Consider the following 17,914-nt stretch of genomic DNA (forward strand, 5'->3'; position numbering starts at 1 on the left):
TCATATTTGCTTTCTACCTTGTCTTTTCTTCCTTGTGTGCTTTATAACTTACTTTTAATTTCTAAATTTTTTCTCTTTTTTTCTGAGTTCTATTCCTTTTTATTCCATAACCTTCTTCACCTAGATATTTTTCTCTTTTTTTATGACTACAATTGTTTAATTTTTTTTTTTTTGGTTTAAACTTATATAGTTACATTTATATATTATCTGATTTTTGTAATTTTTTTTTAAGTGACAGTAGGGGAAGAGACAGTCTTCTGCATGTACCCCAACCGGAACTCACCCAGCAATCCGTATCTGGGGCTGATACTCAAATCAACCGAGCCATCCTCAACTTCTGACAGACCGTCCGTACCACTGGCTCTGAGAAGGGAAGAAAAACAGATGGTCGCTTCCCATGTGTGCACTGACCGGGATCAAACCAGTGATATTTACATGCCAGGCTGATGCTCTATTCATTGAGTCAACCAACCAACGCCTGATTTTGGTAATGTTTTTCAAGTGAGTTTTTATTGTCTGAAATAATGATTAAATTTTTTTATTTCTTTCACTATAATTATTTTGTATGTAGGTAGAACCTTTTTTTTTTCTACTTATTCGTACTTGAATAAGATAGATTTTCTTCTTAAATTAGAGGCAAAAGTTTATTAAATTGGAACATGGGCCAGGGTTTTCAAGCTTCAAATAAAGTTACCTCTGTTGATATAGGGAGACTTGCATGTTTAGCTGTACTTCCTCTGCCTTTCCAAACCTGGCCTACTTCAAAAGAACATCTACCAACCTTAGACATATGAGGTCTCTTTACATTTCTTTCCAAGGTCATGTATTCATTTGTAGAAAGGATATTTTGTTGGCATTTTTTGAGATCTGTTGTGGCCCTCCTGGGCATTTTCTAAGCCTTTTCATTCATTCTTTTCGGAAATATTCTGCCTTAATTACTTTGGTCTTGGTCACAGAACTTCTAACAGTATTGTCCTCTTTCTCTGAGTAGAAATACATGACAAAGATAGTTGAAATCTGTCAATCCTGAGACCCTCTCCACATTTCTTGTAATTCTTTGTGACATCTTTGTGAAATTACAAACTGGAATACAGCTTCAATTTAGGCAATACTTATATGAAATTTCAACTTTGTCATTTTTTATCTTTCTCATAATAGTACTGAAAATATAGTATATGTGTGTGTGTGTTTGTGTGTGTGTGTTTTAGTCTCATTATTGCTTTATATAGTTACCAAGTTCAGAATTGAAAAGATGCAGAACTAAACTTCTGGAATATTATTATCATCTTTCTTATCTCAGTGCTGGGAATATTTCCTTGGATGTTTCACATGAGCTTTTAAGAAGGCATATTCAACATTGTACTGATTATCTTCAATCTGAGCTTTCTCTTCTCCTTAAATGTCTTCTTATCTTAGTGAATGGATTATCATTAATTTAGCTCTCCAGACTGGGAATCTGAACATAATCATAAATTTCTCCATATTTTGTGCCAGAAATATTAAAGTAATAACCTTGCCCTTTTATTTAAACTAAATATTTCTCAAATATGTTCTCTTATATCTATCTCTAAATACCATACTAAATTCTAAAATGCCTTAAGTATTTCTTTTCTTTCCAGTTTTTCCCCTCAGCATCACTTTCCACACAATTTTCAAAGAATTCTATCTAAAATGTACATTTGATCACTTTTACTTCTGCGGTTTATAACTGTCAATGACTTCCAGTTGGACATAGGATAACAGTATTCACATTAACATGGCAAAGAAAGCCACCCGTTATCAAGCCCTTACCAAGCTCAAATCTCCTGTCCCATTCACCATCATGCTACTCCTGCCATAACAAAACTCCTTGCCCAGATAATGTATGCAGTTTGCCCTACTGTCACTGTGCACTTTTCCTGTTAAGATCTTAACCCCAGTCTGCTTGCATTATGAGAAATCACTTATCTTCATAACTTACTTTAAGTGCCATACCTTCTGTAAGCATTTCTAAATCATCCTAGGTAAAAATTACAATCTTCACTTTGTTCTGTGTCAGGCTGTACAAGCTTTAACCAAGTTACTTCTAAGTATTCATTCTACTTCTTTTTAAGTGTTTTTCTCCTCTTATTAAACTCTAAGCAACTTAAGGTCAAGGTCCATATTTTATTGGTCCTTATCCATACGAATACATAAAAAAGTTGCTTCCGACATTGATATGTCCAAGTTTTGTCTCCCATCTGAAGTGCAAGTTCATTGCAGGCAGAGACTACATGTGCCCACTTCAGATCTTATTTCTGCATATATTTTTTTCATATTTTCATCTGCTTTTTTATGGGACAAAATATTGCTCCTTATGATATAAAGTTTTATGTTAGCTTTTGGAGAAAAAAAATAATTTGAAAATAATAATCAGATATTCTGCTACTGTGATAAAAATAAATATTAAGTCTATTTTTACATACAGAAAAAACAAATGAATAACAAATGTTGCCTTAATTTGGAACAGTAATAAACTTATATAGCTTAATTCTAAAATTCTAAACATTATGTTCCTTCGTTGATGACACTGATGTTTTCTCATGCTCAAATTGTCTATTATAAAATTAAATATTCAATAAGTTCCTATAAGCAATGAATCAACATTATAATTGCATCTGTGTTATAATTAAGAACTTTCCTATATATACAAAATATCCAGGTATGGTAAAGTAAGTATTTAAATTTAATTTTAAGTTAAAGCTAAACTAAATGTGATACCTATAGACTATGCAAATAAGATAATTTGGCATATACATAAATTTTTAACAATGTAACAATTTGCCTGTATATGAATTTTTTATCTTATAAATTAAATTTTATTAATTAGTTAATTTGAACTAAATGTGATATATGTAGACATTATACCGTAAATTAGTTAAAATGGAGAATGAAACATACACATGAATTTGAAAATGTAACAATTTCCCTTTTATCAGTTTTTACTTTTAAACAAGAGTAAATCACTTATTATAATATTGTAAAATCTTCCTAAAATTGCCTTTTTATATATTAAAAGACAGTTATTATGAATAATAATATACATACCGAAGGATGGTCAGCATGTTTGGTATACCAGAAAATCCAGCAAATAAAATTGTAGAAAAGATAAACACAACGAACAAAGGTAATTGATAGCACTTCGAACCACATGTTCCAGGTCTAGCATCAATAAAGTCACCCTGATCATCTGAAGTTGTTAATCCTTCATTAATGCAAGAACAATTGAAATATGTCTATGAAAATTAAGATAGAAAATGATCTTTTAGAAAGATAGTTATAAAGCACAAACATTATCATAAAATAAAAATTAAATCAATAACTATATGGAGTCTAGCCAACTTTATCAGTCAATGCCCTTACATTAAATCTACTAGACATCATTTAGAAATTAAATATTAATTATAAGTCCAAAATACCTAACAAAGACTCATGTGTTTGTGTATGTGTGTATGTAACTATAGTTACTTAAGAAAAATTCTATTAATATAAGAAATTCCACAAGAGATATTTATATGTAATCACACAAATAAGTTTTAGAGAGCTAAGTAAATTGAGAGCAATGAAGGATAATGCAATAAAAAAAATTAAACTTAGCTGGATTTGAACTATGGAAGTTTTGGGGATCACACTACAAAGATGATTTTATTTTATATGGAATGATGGCAAGGCTGTTGTCTATTAGGCAGAGTAAGCATTGTCTTGGACACCAAGTACATTAGGGTCACATAAAAATGTTGCAATTTTAGGGGTTTTTTTGTTTGTTTTTGTTTTTTTTTGTGACAGAGACAGAGAGAGGGACAGATAGGGACAAGCAGGAAGGGAGAGAGATGAAAAGCATCAATTCTTTGTTGCAGCACCTAACTTATTCATTGATTGCTTTCTCATATGTGCCTTGAACTGGGGGCTACAGAAGAGCGAGTGACCCCTTGCTCAAGCCAACAACCTTGGGCTCAAGCTGGTGAGCTCTGCTCAAAACAGATGAGCCTGCGCTCAAATTGGTGACCTCAGGGTTTCAAACCTGAATCCTTCGTATTCTAGTCTAATGCCCTATCCACTGTGCTACTACTGCCTGTGGTCAGTCACAATTTTAGTATTTTTTTTTACAATTTTAGTATTTTTTAATTTAAAAAATGAATATAATAATAAATCCAGCCTGGATCATATGATATTTGTCTTCATTATAACACAGTTGTACATTAATTTTCTAAATTAATTAAATTTTTTTGCTTACAAAGGCAAAGTGTCTAGGGCCAATGAAAGTCACAATGTAGTCTTACATGGAAGCTGATGAAATTTGAGGTGGTTGTAGGGTTGACAATTCATGAAAGATGAATAGGTAATATTTTCTAAGAAGAACTAAACAGAATTTGAAGGTACAGAGAGCAGTTAGCAGTTTATTAATCTATTGAAAAGACTTTCTAAATTTAAAAAATGATCATAAATTCAACAGAAATATGGAACTAGGTTACTAGTGAAGGTATAAGAGGAAACAAAGATAGCTTGAATCTAAGTTAGTCATAAAATGGTGGTCCAAAAGTCATCTCAATTTGTTACTAAGTGGTTCCTGAATATGCTAAAAAAAAATAGAAATAACCAAATATTCAAAGTGAAATTTTTTTTATTCCACCCTATTTTTTTAGTGCCTATGTTATAAACATCATTCTAGGTATTGGGAAAACACACTAAACAATACAATAAAAATACAGGGCATGTCGGGGTAAACTTATCATGAGCAGTGACTACTTCAATGACTCAGTGATGACTGAACAGAGATATGAAGAAGGTAGTGGAAGAAGCCATTTGGTTATCTGAAAAAAAGAAATGCAATATGCCTAACCTAGGGTGACACAGTTGATAAAGCCTTGACCTGGAACACTGAGGTCGCTGGTTCAAAACCCTGCACTTGTCCAGGAGTTGATGCTTCCTTCTCTTACCCCCTTTTTCTTTCTCTCTCTCACTCTCTCTCCTCTCTAAAATGAATAAATAAATTTTTTAAATGCAATTCAGGTAGGAAAACAAAAACAAACCAGAAATTGATAAGCCTTGAGGCAGGAGTTTGCTTGATAAAGTTCAAATAAATACAAGCAGAAAAATGTGGCTAGAGTAGAGTGAACATGAAGTAAACTAAAAGAAAAGAAAATTAGAGTAGTGGGGGAAGATGAGTTATACAAAAATTGGTAAATAATTATAAGAAAAATTTAAGAGCTTTGGTTTTTAATCTTACTAATGTGAAAACATTGGAAGATATATATCTATAAATAACATTTTAAAAGACAACTGGGCTGCTATATTGAAACTATTGGACTATAAAGGTAAAGATGAAACTAAAGAAAATACTTAAAAAGCTATTGAAACAAGTTGCAAGACAATGTGGCCTGAAACCAGGGTAAATATCTGAGGAAATGATAATTAGATCTAGCATTAATTTGAGAGCAGATTTGAAAGGATTTTCTGAAGAGTCTTAGGGTAGAAATGGTTATCAGAAGGTGACAGTCACGTGGAGTCTTCCCTGAAAGAAACTAAAACCCTCAGCCAGGGACACAACTATGTCCATGAGTCAGAAAGAGAACAAAAACATTTATCATGACTTCAATGTTTTTCCTCATTTCTCTGACTTTCTATTTGAATTTCTTGTCATTCTAATTCAGTCAGAAGCCCGAAGGCAAAGGAGCTCTCATCCTATAGGTAAGTCTTCAGGAACAATGAGGAGGGTGAAGAAAGGTGAAAAATGGAACTCGAGGTCAGAGAAAAGATATCTAGTACAACAAATGGCGGCAGGCTATAGAACCTGGGCTGACTAAGAGCAAAGGTTAAAATATGAAGAAGGGATAGTAAACCGAGTATAAAATCTCTAGATATCAGGCTCTGGAAGGGTCAAAGAACTACGAAATTATATTTGGTCGTATTCAAAGAAATACGACCAAAATGTCGAAAGTTATATCAAAATGAAAGAGTAAAATATATTTAATTCAAATGTGGATGTAAAGCCAGGAGCCATGGCCAGGGCCACTATCACAGCAGCCTGGTCCATGCAGGTTCACATTAGATTCGGACAGTCGGTAAAGAAACAATGGAGCCAAAAACTGATAGGCCATTTTCTTTAATTCTAGCTTGCACCTGGCGGGCAAGTAAAAACACACACTGGGCTCCAAAACCCACTCACATTCAGTGCTCACAAAGCTACTGACTTATCCGAGTTTCCTAGAATCAAAGGTTTCTAGTTCACCAGCCTTATTCTCCTCAGTTCCCCATCTCCTTCCTTATCCCAGATATAAACTCTGCACAAACTGGCATCTCACTCAGCACTCTGCCATCTTGGCTGCTTCTCCTGGCCACATGGCCTCTTTCTGCTCTCTGCTCTGCTCCCTCTGCTCTCTGATGCTAGTCATCCCAGGAACCAAGAGAGCAAGCTCCTATTATGCCCCTATTTTATAGTGTAGCTTCACAACCTTTAATCCAATATACAAAATAGGGAAGTCTCTAATATAAAGTCACTTCTCTGAGTCATGATGGGATTGTACCACCCCACATCAAAAAGGGTGGGAAAGGCTTAATCCCAAAACCAAGCCCCAGGCTACAAAGATTCTCAACACACATTAATATCACCTGGGCGACGGCCTCCCGTGGGCAGCGCCATTTTTAACAAAGTGAGCATAATACATTTTATCTGCCCAACAGTGGACAAAAAAAAAGATTATTTAATAAATCGAGATGTGATCACGAACTAAACCTGACAAGGTCAGGGAGAACCTACATACACCATGGCCTTGCGAACTCAGGGAACAAAGTTCAACACAGGATGATCTAAATCAAACCTTTCTAACTAAAAGCAGTTTATACTGTGTAGTCATGTCCTAGGGAGTTATTCTCTATCTGACTGAAGGTTAATGTTTGCTTTGAAGCCTATTATCTTTTGCATATGCAAAAATGATAACTTGCCTTCAAGGTGTGGGGGCAAGCTTCTTTTTCTGCCCCCTCAGAGCAGGCATTCTACCAGAGCAGGAACCAACAAATGCCTTTATTGTTATTACTATCAGGTTAATTAACTTGCATGTCTTGTGCCTTCCTACTTAAGAGAGGGTTAAATGTATACATTTTTACTTTTATCCAATCCCAGAGATTTCCCTTGCTTTGCTTTCTCCCACCTCCCTAATCTATCACCAAATCTCTAAAAGATATTTCTCCTCAAAATAAAAAGGAGTTTAAACTTTGTATTGCATGGCTGTTTTAGCTCTTGTCTATCAGATTGGATCAAAATGCCAAAGTCAAATAGTTCTGTTTTGTACTGTGGCAACAACATCAGTATTTAAAAATCATTTACCTATTTCAAACAAAAATGGAGAAAATAAGTAGGATTATAAAATAAGATTTTCTGTAAATTAATAAGTGTTTGAAAATGGGCAGTTGACTTATAAGAGTCCATTATTGCTTTCTTATTACATTTAATGCTTTCAGTGGTAACACATCATAAAGATTTTAAATGTCATTTTAAATATATAATTGTAAAGCCAGTGGCCAAGGCCAGGGGCACTATCACAGCAACCTTCCAGCCCATGCAGGTTCACATTGGATTCGGACAGTCGGCAAAGAAACAGCGGAGCCAAAAACTGGTGGGCCATAGTCTTTAATTCTAGCTTTGCACCCGGCGGGCAAGTAAAAATACACACTGGGCTCCAAAACCCAGTCACATTCAGTGCTCACAAAGCTACTGACTTATCCGAGTTTCCTAGAATCAAAGGTTTCTAGCTCACCAGACTTATTCACCGCTGTTCCCCATCTCCTTTCCTTATCCCAGATACAAACTCTACACAAACTGGCATCTCACTCAGCACTCCGCCATCTTGGCTGCTTCTCCTGGCCTCCTCCACGTGGCCTTACTCTGCTCTCCTCTGCTCTCTCTTCTAATCTCAGGAACCAAGAGCCCAAACTCCGGTTTTGCCCCCACGTTATACTGTAGCTTCACAACCTCTAATCCAATATACAAAGTAGGGCAATGGCCTCTTTAACAAAGTGAGCATAATACATTTTATCTGCCCAACAATCCACCCCTATGCTCACTTTACTACCCACAATCTATACCACCAGCATTCCTGTGCAAGGAAATTAGAACATTACACAGATTACAACAGCAAAAATCATACAGTTTCAACAATTACAAAGGTACATTTCACCAGTCTCTCAGCACTTAGCCCAAAGCACAAAATGTCCTCGGTCTTCTTTCTAGCCACGGGAAAAACTTCCTGGGGCAGGGGAGTGCTTCCAGCAAAGCCACCCCCCACCTCCATCAGGGTATTTCACATTGTCCAAATTCCGTAATCCATAAATCCATCCAACAAAGGAGCCAATGCCCACTCCGGTCGTAGTCCAGGAAACCAGTCCATGCACATGGGGCGTCAGCCACCCCCCTCATTCCTGCCGTCTTTGCAGGTCTTACACTGTCCCAAAGAGGGGCACGTGGCCATGGCAGTCAGCATTTCCATCTCTGCTCCGGATAGCATGTCCAGTCCTGTGTCCCAAAATTGCAAACCTACCGGGGCCGCAGTAGGTGCTCCTTCCAGCTGGGCTTCCATCTTCTGGAGACTGCAGATCACAACTCCAGCCCAATTCTCCTCATCCTCCAAAGAGGAATTGAAAACACCAACTCCTGCTGCCAGGCTCAAACCCCGGGCTGCCGCTGCCTTCTGCTCCGCAGACCTTGCAGCTCCGGACCCGGCCTCAGCCTCAGCCTCAGCCCCGGCCTCCTGCCGCTGCTGGCTCTCCACAACATCCAGGGCAATCTGCAACTCACGAACCTCTGAATCCTCCTCCAGCGTTTGCTCCATTTCCAGGCGAATCTCGCAAACCTGGTCGGCCTTCTCCTCCAGCGTTTCCTCCAGCTCCAGGGTCAGCATCTGTCTCTTCTGCGTTTGCTGCAGCTCCTTCCACTGCTCGGTTTGCAGGTCCCGGGCGGCGTCTTCCACAGAGCTCTCAGTTTCCTCACGCATGGCTGTAAAAGTTAGCCAGCCTACAATCCCCAAAAGGACAGCCATGGGGAACCCTAACACTAGCCAGTCCTCTACTCCACCGCTCAAAGGCTCCTTGCCGATCTGTATCGAATCCTGCCGACTACGCCAAATGTAAAGCCAGTGGCCAAGGCCAGGGGCACTATCACAGAAAACCTTCCAGCCCATGCAGGTTCACATTGGATTCGGACAGTCGGCAAAGAAACAGCGGAGCCAAAAACTGGTGGGCCATAGTATTTAATTCTAGCTTTGCACCCGGCGGGCAAGTAAAAATACACACTGGGCTCCAAAACCCAGTCACATTCAGTGCTCACAAAGCTACTGACTTATCCGAGTTTCCTAGAATCAAAGGTTTCTAGCTCACCAGACTTATTCACCGCTGTTCCCCATCTCCTTTCCTTATCCCAGATACAAACTCTACACAAACTGGCATCTCACTCAGCACTCTGCCATCTTGGCTGCTTCTCCTGGCCTCCTCCACGTGGCCTTACTCTGCTCTCCTCTGCTCTCTCTTCTAATCTCAGGAACCAAGAGCCCAAACTCCGGTTTTGCCCCCACTTTATACTGTAGCTTCACAACCTCTAATCCAATATACAAAGTAGGGCAACGGCCTCTTTAACAAAGTGAGCATAATACATTTTATCTGCCCAACAATAATGTAACACTTATTAAAGACTTTTTAAAGGGTGTACAATATTTTTATATTAATATCAATAAAAAACTGAAGATATATGATTAGATCATAAGACACTGAAACATGACTACGAGGAACTAAAGTCGGTCAGGTATGCTAATACCTTGTAATGAAATGATCTGGGTGTAACAGGAAAAAAATATTGTTATGTAGATTCATAATTAATAAAGGACTCTATCACCTAGAGAAGTGATATAATGCCTATGGGTCAGAGAAATATATATTTCTGTTGCTCTCTCCCCTTTACAATAACTAGCCAGAGAAGGAGGAGAGAAACAGAATTTTTAAAGCCTGATTTCTGTCTTCTATGCCATTTAAAAAGAAGAAGCTGAAGTTATTGTCAGAGACAGATTAAGGCAGGTTGAGGACCCAGGCTCAGAAGAAAATATTGGGCCCCTTAAAAAAAAGAGAGAGACAGGGGAAATAAAAATACATTTTAACTATATATATTTTTTAAACTATATTTTTTAATAAATAAAAAATATTATGTACTCTTAATGTTAAAATTGTATATATAAAACTGTAAGGCCAGGGACCACTACCATCGTGGCTAGTCACATGCAGGTTCTCATTGAATTCGAGCAGATGGTAAATAAACAGTGGAGCCAAAAACTGGTGGCACATTCCTTTATTCTAGCCTCACACTGGCCAGCGAATAAACACACACAGAGTTCCCAAAGCCACTTACACATTCTCTGGTTCTACAACCAGGAGAATCTTCTTCGGTTTTTCCTAGAATCAAAGGCCCCCACCAGTCTCAGTCACCTCTGGTTCCCCATCTGCACACCTTCTCCCTTCTCCTCTCTGCACAAATTGGCTTCTCCTTCAGCACCCTGCCATCTTGGCTTCCTTCTCCCTTTTCCCCCTTTTCCTTCTCTGTTGTTTTTAAAACTTTTTGGCGTGAAAACCCCTCCTTCCGTGACATTATCATAACAATGGCCCTTCCCAAGCAGGGAGGTAATTAGCAATTTCACTGACCAGCACCATTTTTAATAATAACAGTGAGCAAACTCAAAAAACACAAATTTTACAAACTCATTTAACCAATAGAAACCAAACTCGGTGTCATTAGAAAAAGCGTAAAGTTGGGGTTTTGTGGGGCCCTTCAGAAGTCAGGGCCCAGGGCGGGCACCCGGTGCACCAGTCATTAAATCCACCTCTGGTTATAGTCCATTATTTATTATTTAGCTAATAGCTCTTTGATGGAACTTTGGATATAAGAAAATTAACCTGCAGTCAAACACAAGAAGCTGAGTGGGAAACTGCTCTACATGACAAGAAAAAACCTGTCTGGAGGTTGATAGAAGGCCCTGGGATATAGGAATTCTGATAGTAATGCTCCTCAAAATGAGCAAATAGGGAAATTTTAAAATAAGACATGATTTATGTAAATATCAAAGGACAACATAGATAATTGTTTAATTTTAAGTTATTTGTATTGCTACCATAACATAATCATCCACAAGTTGAACATCTGACATGGGAGGAAAAAACACAATTAAAAATAAGTACCTTTTGATTATTTAATGTTTTAGAATATGTACAGCCTGCAAAGCAAGGAGAAAAATATCGAACATCATTTCTTCCACATACAAGAGAATAAAATTCAGTTGAGCATTTACAATGGGAATTGCAAGGAGCTGTCAGGTTTCCCAACTGACTTGTTCTGTAAAAAAAGAGACTGAAAGTAATTATAATGCCATTGCAGTGTACTTATTAGTGTCCACATCAAGATATCAGTGAGATCCATAGGAATGTTTTTAAAATAATTTTAACAGTTTTATTAAGGTATACCTGATATACTATAGACTGTACATGTTTAAAATTTACAACTTGAAATTTTTGATATATGTATACGCTTATGAAATCATTATCACAATCATGTTAACAAACATAATCATCATCCCCAAAAAGTTTCCCAAGGCTCCTTTGTACTTAATTCTTCCACCCCCTTGCATCTTCTGACCTAAGTTTTTTGTCACTATTCATCAGTTCGCATTTCATAGCATTTTGTGAAATAAAATACAATAATATGCAGTTTCTTCTTCTGGCTTCTTTCATGCCACTGAATTTTATTATATATAGTCTCTGTACGATAGTATACCTACATTCATGTCTCTTGAGTAAATATTAAGGGGTAGATGTTTGGATGATATGATAGGTGTTCAATTAACTTTTTAAGAAACTGTCAGCTTTCTATAGTGGTTGTAATATTTTACATTGCCTACAGGGGTGTATAAGCTTCACTTGCTCTCTGCATTTCTCATCAACACTTGGTTTGGTCCGTCTTTTTAATTTTAGACATTCTGACAAGAGATATAGTAGTTTTATATTGTGGTTTGTAATATGAATTTTTCTAGCAACAATGATGTTGAATATCTTTTATCATATGGATATTTAAGTATTTTTTTCTCAGTACAAATGCTAATGATATAGTATATTTTTTTGCTTATTTTTTATTGATTTAAATTTATTGTGTTTACATATATTAAAGTGTCCCACAAATACATCCCTCCTGCCCCCATGTTCACTTCAACATAACCCCTTGCCCCTCTCCCCTCCAGCATTTGCTTTTCTGCTCTCTATAACGCTATGTTATATATTTATATTTCATCAAACTCTTTCCCTTCTCTGATCCCATCCTCTCATCCCCTTTCCCTCTAGTCCCTTTGATCCTGCCTCTGCCTCTAATCTGTCCTCAGTTTATATTTTTCATTGGATTCCTCAAATGAGTGAGGTCATATAATATTTTTCTTCTCTGCCTGGCTTATTTCACTTAAAATAATAGTTTCCAGATCCACCATATTGTCACAAAAAGTAAGATTTCCTTCTTTTTCATGGCCCCATAGTATTCCATTGTGTATATGTACCACTGCTTCTTAATCCACTCGTAAACTGAGAGACACTTGGACCATTTCCAGATCTTGGCTATTATAAACAATGCTGCCATAAACATAGGGGTGCATTTCTTCTTTTGAATCAGTGATATGGTGTTCTTGGGATATATTCCTAAAAGTGGGATGGCTGGGTCAAAAGGCAGTTCCATTTTTAATTTTTTAAGGAATCTCCATACTGTTTTCCACAGAAGCTGCACCAGTCTGCATTCCCACCAGCAGTGCAGGAGGGTTCCCTTTTCTCCACATCCTTGCCAGCACTTATTCTGTGTTGTTTTGTTGATGAGCGCCATTCTGACTGGTGTGAAGTGATATCTCATTGTGGTTTTAATTTGCATTTCTCTAATGATTAGTGATGTTGAGCATTTATTCCTATGCCTATTGACCATCTGTATGTCCTCTTTGGAGAAGTGTCTATTCATTTCTTTTGCCCATTTTTTGATTGGATTGTTTATCTTTCTGTTGTTGAGTTTTACAAGTTCTTTATAAATTTTGGTTATTAACCCCTTATCAGACGTATTGTCGAATATGTTCTCCTATCATGTGTTTTGTCTTTCTATTTTGTTCATATTGTCTTTAGCTCTACCAAAGCTTTTTAGTTTGATATAGTCTCATTTGTTCATCCTGCCCTTTATTTCACTTACCCATGGAGATAAATCAGCAAATATATTGCTGCAAGAGATGTTGGAGCACTTACTGCTTATGTTTTCTTCTAAAATGCTTATGGTTTTCCAACTTACATTTAAGTATTTTATACATTTTGAGTTTATTTTTGTGAATGGTGTAAGTTGGTGGTCTAGTTTCATATTTTTGCATGTAGCTGTCCAATTTTACCAACACCATATGATAAAGAGACTGTCTTTACTCCATTGTATGCCCTTACCTCCTTTGTCAAATATCAATTGTCCATAAAGGTGTGGGTTTGTTTCTGGATTCTCTGTTCTGTTCCATTGATCTATATGCCTGTTCTTATGCCAGTACCAGGTTGTTTTGAGTATAATGGCCTTGTAGTATGAATTGATATCAAGAAGTGTGATACCACCCACTTTATTCTTCTTTTTCTAGATTGCTGAGGCTATTCGTGTTCTTTTTTGGTTCCATATAAATTTTTGGGATATGTACTTTATATCTTTGAAATATGTCATTGATATTTTAATTGGTATTGCATTGAATTTATAAATTGTTTTGGGTAATATAAACATTAATGATGTTTATTGTTCCTATCCATGAACATAGTATATGCTTCCACTTGTTTGTATCTTTCTTGATTTCTTTTATCAATGTTTTATAATTTTCCAAGTATAAATCATTAACCTCCTTGGTTAAATTTACTCCTAGGTACTTTATCTTTTTTGTTGCAATAGTGACCCATGTAGAGTTGAAAATATACATATAACTTAAGTTGACACTGTATATATGGATTTCCAACTTGGATCAAAAATACTATTTTCCATCCCTGGCCATTGGTGCAGTGGTAGAGCACTGACCCAGTGTGTGTAAAGTTCTGGGTTCAATTTCCAGGTAGGGGACATAGAAGAAGTGACTATCTGCTTTTCCTCTTTCTCCATCTCACTCTCTCTCTCTCTTCTGCTCTCACAGTCATGGCTTGATTGATTCGAGCATGTGGGTCTCAAGTGCTGAGGATGGTTCTGTAGAGCTTCCACCTCAGGCATTAAAAATAGCTCAGTTGCAAGCATTGGCCCAAGATATGCAGAGCATTGACCCCAAACAGTAGTTGCTGAGTGGATCTTGGATGGGGAGCATGAGGCAGTCTGTCTCATTATCTCCTCGCCTCTCATTAAAATATGATATATATGTGTATATATATATATACACATACACACATACACACACACACACACACACACACACACTACTTTCCATCCACAGTTGGTAATCCATGGATATGAAATTCAGGAACACAAAGGGCTGACTGTATATTTATTGAAAATAATATACAGTCAATGGGCCCACACAGTGCAAACCAATGTTATTCAATAACTGGTTTCCTTATTGGTCCATACTATCATCTGTTTTGTCTCACAGTTTTGGGCCATGTCCTTGGCCTTTTGGTAATTTTTTTTTTAAATGCAAGATATTTGCCTAAGACAATTTACAGCTCTACATACTATCGTTTGTTCAGAGTGCTGGGTCTCTCTTTCTGCTGCTAGGTAGAGTACTGGCCAATCACATCAACCTGAGTAGAGACCTAATTAACTTCGATCTAGGCTGTTGTAAGGCCAGGGGCCACTTCCATCATGGTCATTTACATGCAGGTTCACATTACTTTCAGGCAGATGGTAAAAAAACAGCAGAGCCAAAAAATGGCGGGCCATTCCTTTATTCTAGCCTCGCAATCAGCCGGCAAGTAAAAAACAGTGAGAGAAAAACACTTCCCTTTCTATTCAGGGCTCTCAAAGCCACTGACTCATCTAGTTTTCTCTAGAATCAAAGGCCCCCACCAGTTTAAGTCACCTCTGGTTCCCCATCTGCTAACATGGCTTCTTACTCTGCAAAACTGGCTTCTCTCTCCTTCCCCTCCATCTTGGCTTCTTCCTCTTCTCCTTCTTTCTTTTTCTAAAAACTACCTGGGCTCACAAAGACCCCTCCTCTAGCACATATTAGCATAACAATGGCCCTTCCCACACAGTAAGGTAATTAGCAGTTTCACCTGGGCAGTGCCATTCACATGGGCAGCTCCATTTTTAACAATAAAAGTAAGCAAACTCAGAAAATACAGACTTTACAAACTCATTTGCCCAACAGCTGTAGTATCATAGAAAGGCCCTTACTCCTAGGTCTTAGCCTTTCAGATGAGTTCACCAAAGTTCCTCTCACTAGCACATTTTAACCTCCCCAGAACATTCATCTTTTACATTAAGAGCATCATAATTCTGCTGAAAAATTTCTATGCTTTTTATTAGATTCTGCTTTATTTCAACCTCTTAGCTTCCTAATTCAACAAATATATCAAGTAAAAGCCCAATACCTATATAGTATTATCTCATTTGTCTACCTTCTTCTTTTTCTGATCCCCTACCCTGTCCATGTTCTAATTTTTGTCTCTTTACACTCATAGGCCTGTCAAAAATTTGTGCTGGTTTCTTATTATCTTAGTAGATGCTTTTTGCCCAAATCCTTTTTCCAAACTCTTCTTACCAATGTCCAGAGTTAGCAAATATGTTCAGGAAGTTCCTTTACCTGTTTCAGGATTTTGGCTTTTAAATTCCTACTTGCCTAAGTAGCTTTTAAACAAACCTTTTAAAACTTTATTCAGCTTTTCTAGTTCTTTTTAGTGGGCACATTGGTCTGCCATGTGCTACTCCATTTGTAGCTGGAAGTGGAAGTCTTATTTTCTTGTTTTATTTGCTCAGTACTTTGGTTTCCAATTCTAGTTATTCTCCTCTATATTTAACATCAGACTCTGCTCAGTTCTTTGAATTTTTGCATGCTTAGCTGAAAGGAAACATTATTCATGCATACTTCCAGATATACTTCAGTTCCATTCTTTGATATCTTTAAGGAGGCAGGCATACCAATTCAGGAACACAAACTAAGGCTAACTTTGTACAGATAGTACTGTCGCCATGTTGCTAGCCACTTTAATAAGAATTCTACTTCTAGGTTCTGAATCATTTCAATGTGTTTTTTCTTTAGTACTTTATGAATGCATCAGCAATCATATAGCAAGCTATCATTATTATACTTCTTCCCTTAATATGAAAGGTTAAACTATGCTTCATATTTCTTAATAATCCCAAGAGTGATAAAGATAAAAGTTACTGGATAAATAATTATTAATTGACTAAGAAATACATTGTTGGGTTTGGAGGTAAATATATAATGCATAAAATTATATTTACCCGCTATAGTTTTCACTAATTCCAGCAAAAGGTTCTGGTTCACAGCGTACAAGTAATGAAAACACAAGCAGTACAAGTGACATTGCAGATGTAACAATTATAAATCTCATAAAGCCTTTACAATCCATACGTAACTTGGAAACAATGATGCCTCCCAAAAGCTGGCTAAGTGCAGCTCCTGGAATTAAAACAAGTCCTGAAAGAAGAAAGGAGGAAGAGAAAACACAATAAAAAATAATTAACAAAAGGTAGTACAGAAAATTTATACATGATGCTATCTCCTCTGCTCTAAACATACAACAAACATAGATTTAAATAAAGAGACAGAGAGAAAACTTGAAGGCATGATAATCATCTCAACAAACCTGAATCTTAAAATTAATACAAATTTGTGAGTGAGGCTGAATCTATAGGTCTAATGGACCTGAGCTGGTAAATTTTCTGCTACATAGTAACAATGTCTAAGATAAACCCAAAACTTAATCCATGCAAAATAGATGAGAACTGTCTTATTGAGAACTATTATTGAACAGATGCCTAGATATTTATGGTTTATAGCAAAAGATATGCTCAGAGTGACAAGAGTTCACAAACAGGGATTTGTTACCAAGATTAAAACCAAGCTACCCACTGCTTCTGTGAATGCATGTGCAATACCAACAACCTCATCACAAAATGAGACTCCAAAATAGCCATTATGAGATATAGCTTTCTCTTCCATGAAGCCTAAGGGATCAAAAATAGTAAGCACAATAAGGAAAAAGAGGAGGGGAAGAAATATAGTTAAAAAATACTTAATCAGATGAAGATAGCAGTTATTCCACGCATTGATATGATCTCCTCTGCACCAAACATAGAAATGGTAGATTTAAATAGGAAAATAAGAAGAGAAATATAAGGTAAAAACAAACAAACAAAACTATTAAAACTTGATTACATTTAAATCATAGACTTGTCTGGTGGACTTGTAAATAATTTTAGAATGCTCAAAAAGATTAATGACACTATAACATCCATAAAAATGAAGAAATAAAATAATAAGAGAAAGTAATAAAAAATAAGAGCAATTGAGAATGTTGAGAGTAAGGGCGGAGTAGGAAGCAATACCGATAAATCTCCCCCAAAACTCAACAAGATCTTCAACTAGAAACAGAAAAACCTATACTTGGAGCTTCCAGATTCTTCGCAATACACCCAAAGGTATGATTGAGTGAAAAATTGGCTAAATATATAACCAAACCCCGAAGGAAATAGGGAGTAAGAAATGCTCCGCCTTCCTCACTAACCTAAACAGGGCGGCTTTCTCTGGTAACTGTGAATATAGAAACTGAGGCGGTCAAAGGGGGTGAATAGATCCAGGCCGCCGCAGCAAAAACGGCAGAACCAGGCTGTGGCTCAGAGATCCAAGCCGAGGAAAATCTGATCCTGTGGCAACCCGGG

At 36.9% G+C, this 17,914-nt stretch overlaps 1 protein-coding gene across 1 annotated transcript in view; it reads right to left on the reverse strand.

Annotated features, from left to right (window-relative positions):
* SLCO6A1 (solute carrier organic anion transporter family member 6A1) overlaps positions 1-17,914 on the reverse strand; it is a 116,414-nt gene that overhangs the window by 30,550 nt on the left and 67,950 nt on the right. Inside the window, exons 8-10 of the mRNA XM_066276812.1 lie at positions 16,475-16,670; positions 11,230-11,383; positions 3,067-3,254 (exon numbers count right to left, since the gene is read on the reverse strand). Coding sequence (XP_066132909.1) covers positions 3,067-3,254; positions 11,230-11,383; positions 16,475-16,670 — 538 coding nt within the window. The remainder of the gene's footprint in view (positions 1-3,066; positions 3,255-11,229; positions 11,384-16,474; positions 16,671-17,914) is intronic.

The sequence above is a fragment of the Saccopteryx bilineata genome, chromosome 4 (assembly GCF_036850765.1).
Source record: "Saccopteryx bilineata isolate mSacBil1 chromosome 4, mSacBil1_pri_phased_curated, whole genome shotgun sequence".
NCBI classification, from domain to species: Eukaryota; Metazoa; Chordata; class Mammalia; order Chiroptera; family Emballonuridae; genus Saccopteryx; species Saccopteryx bilineata.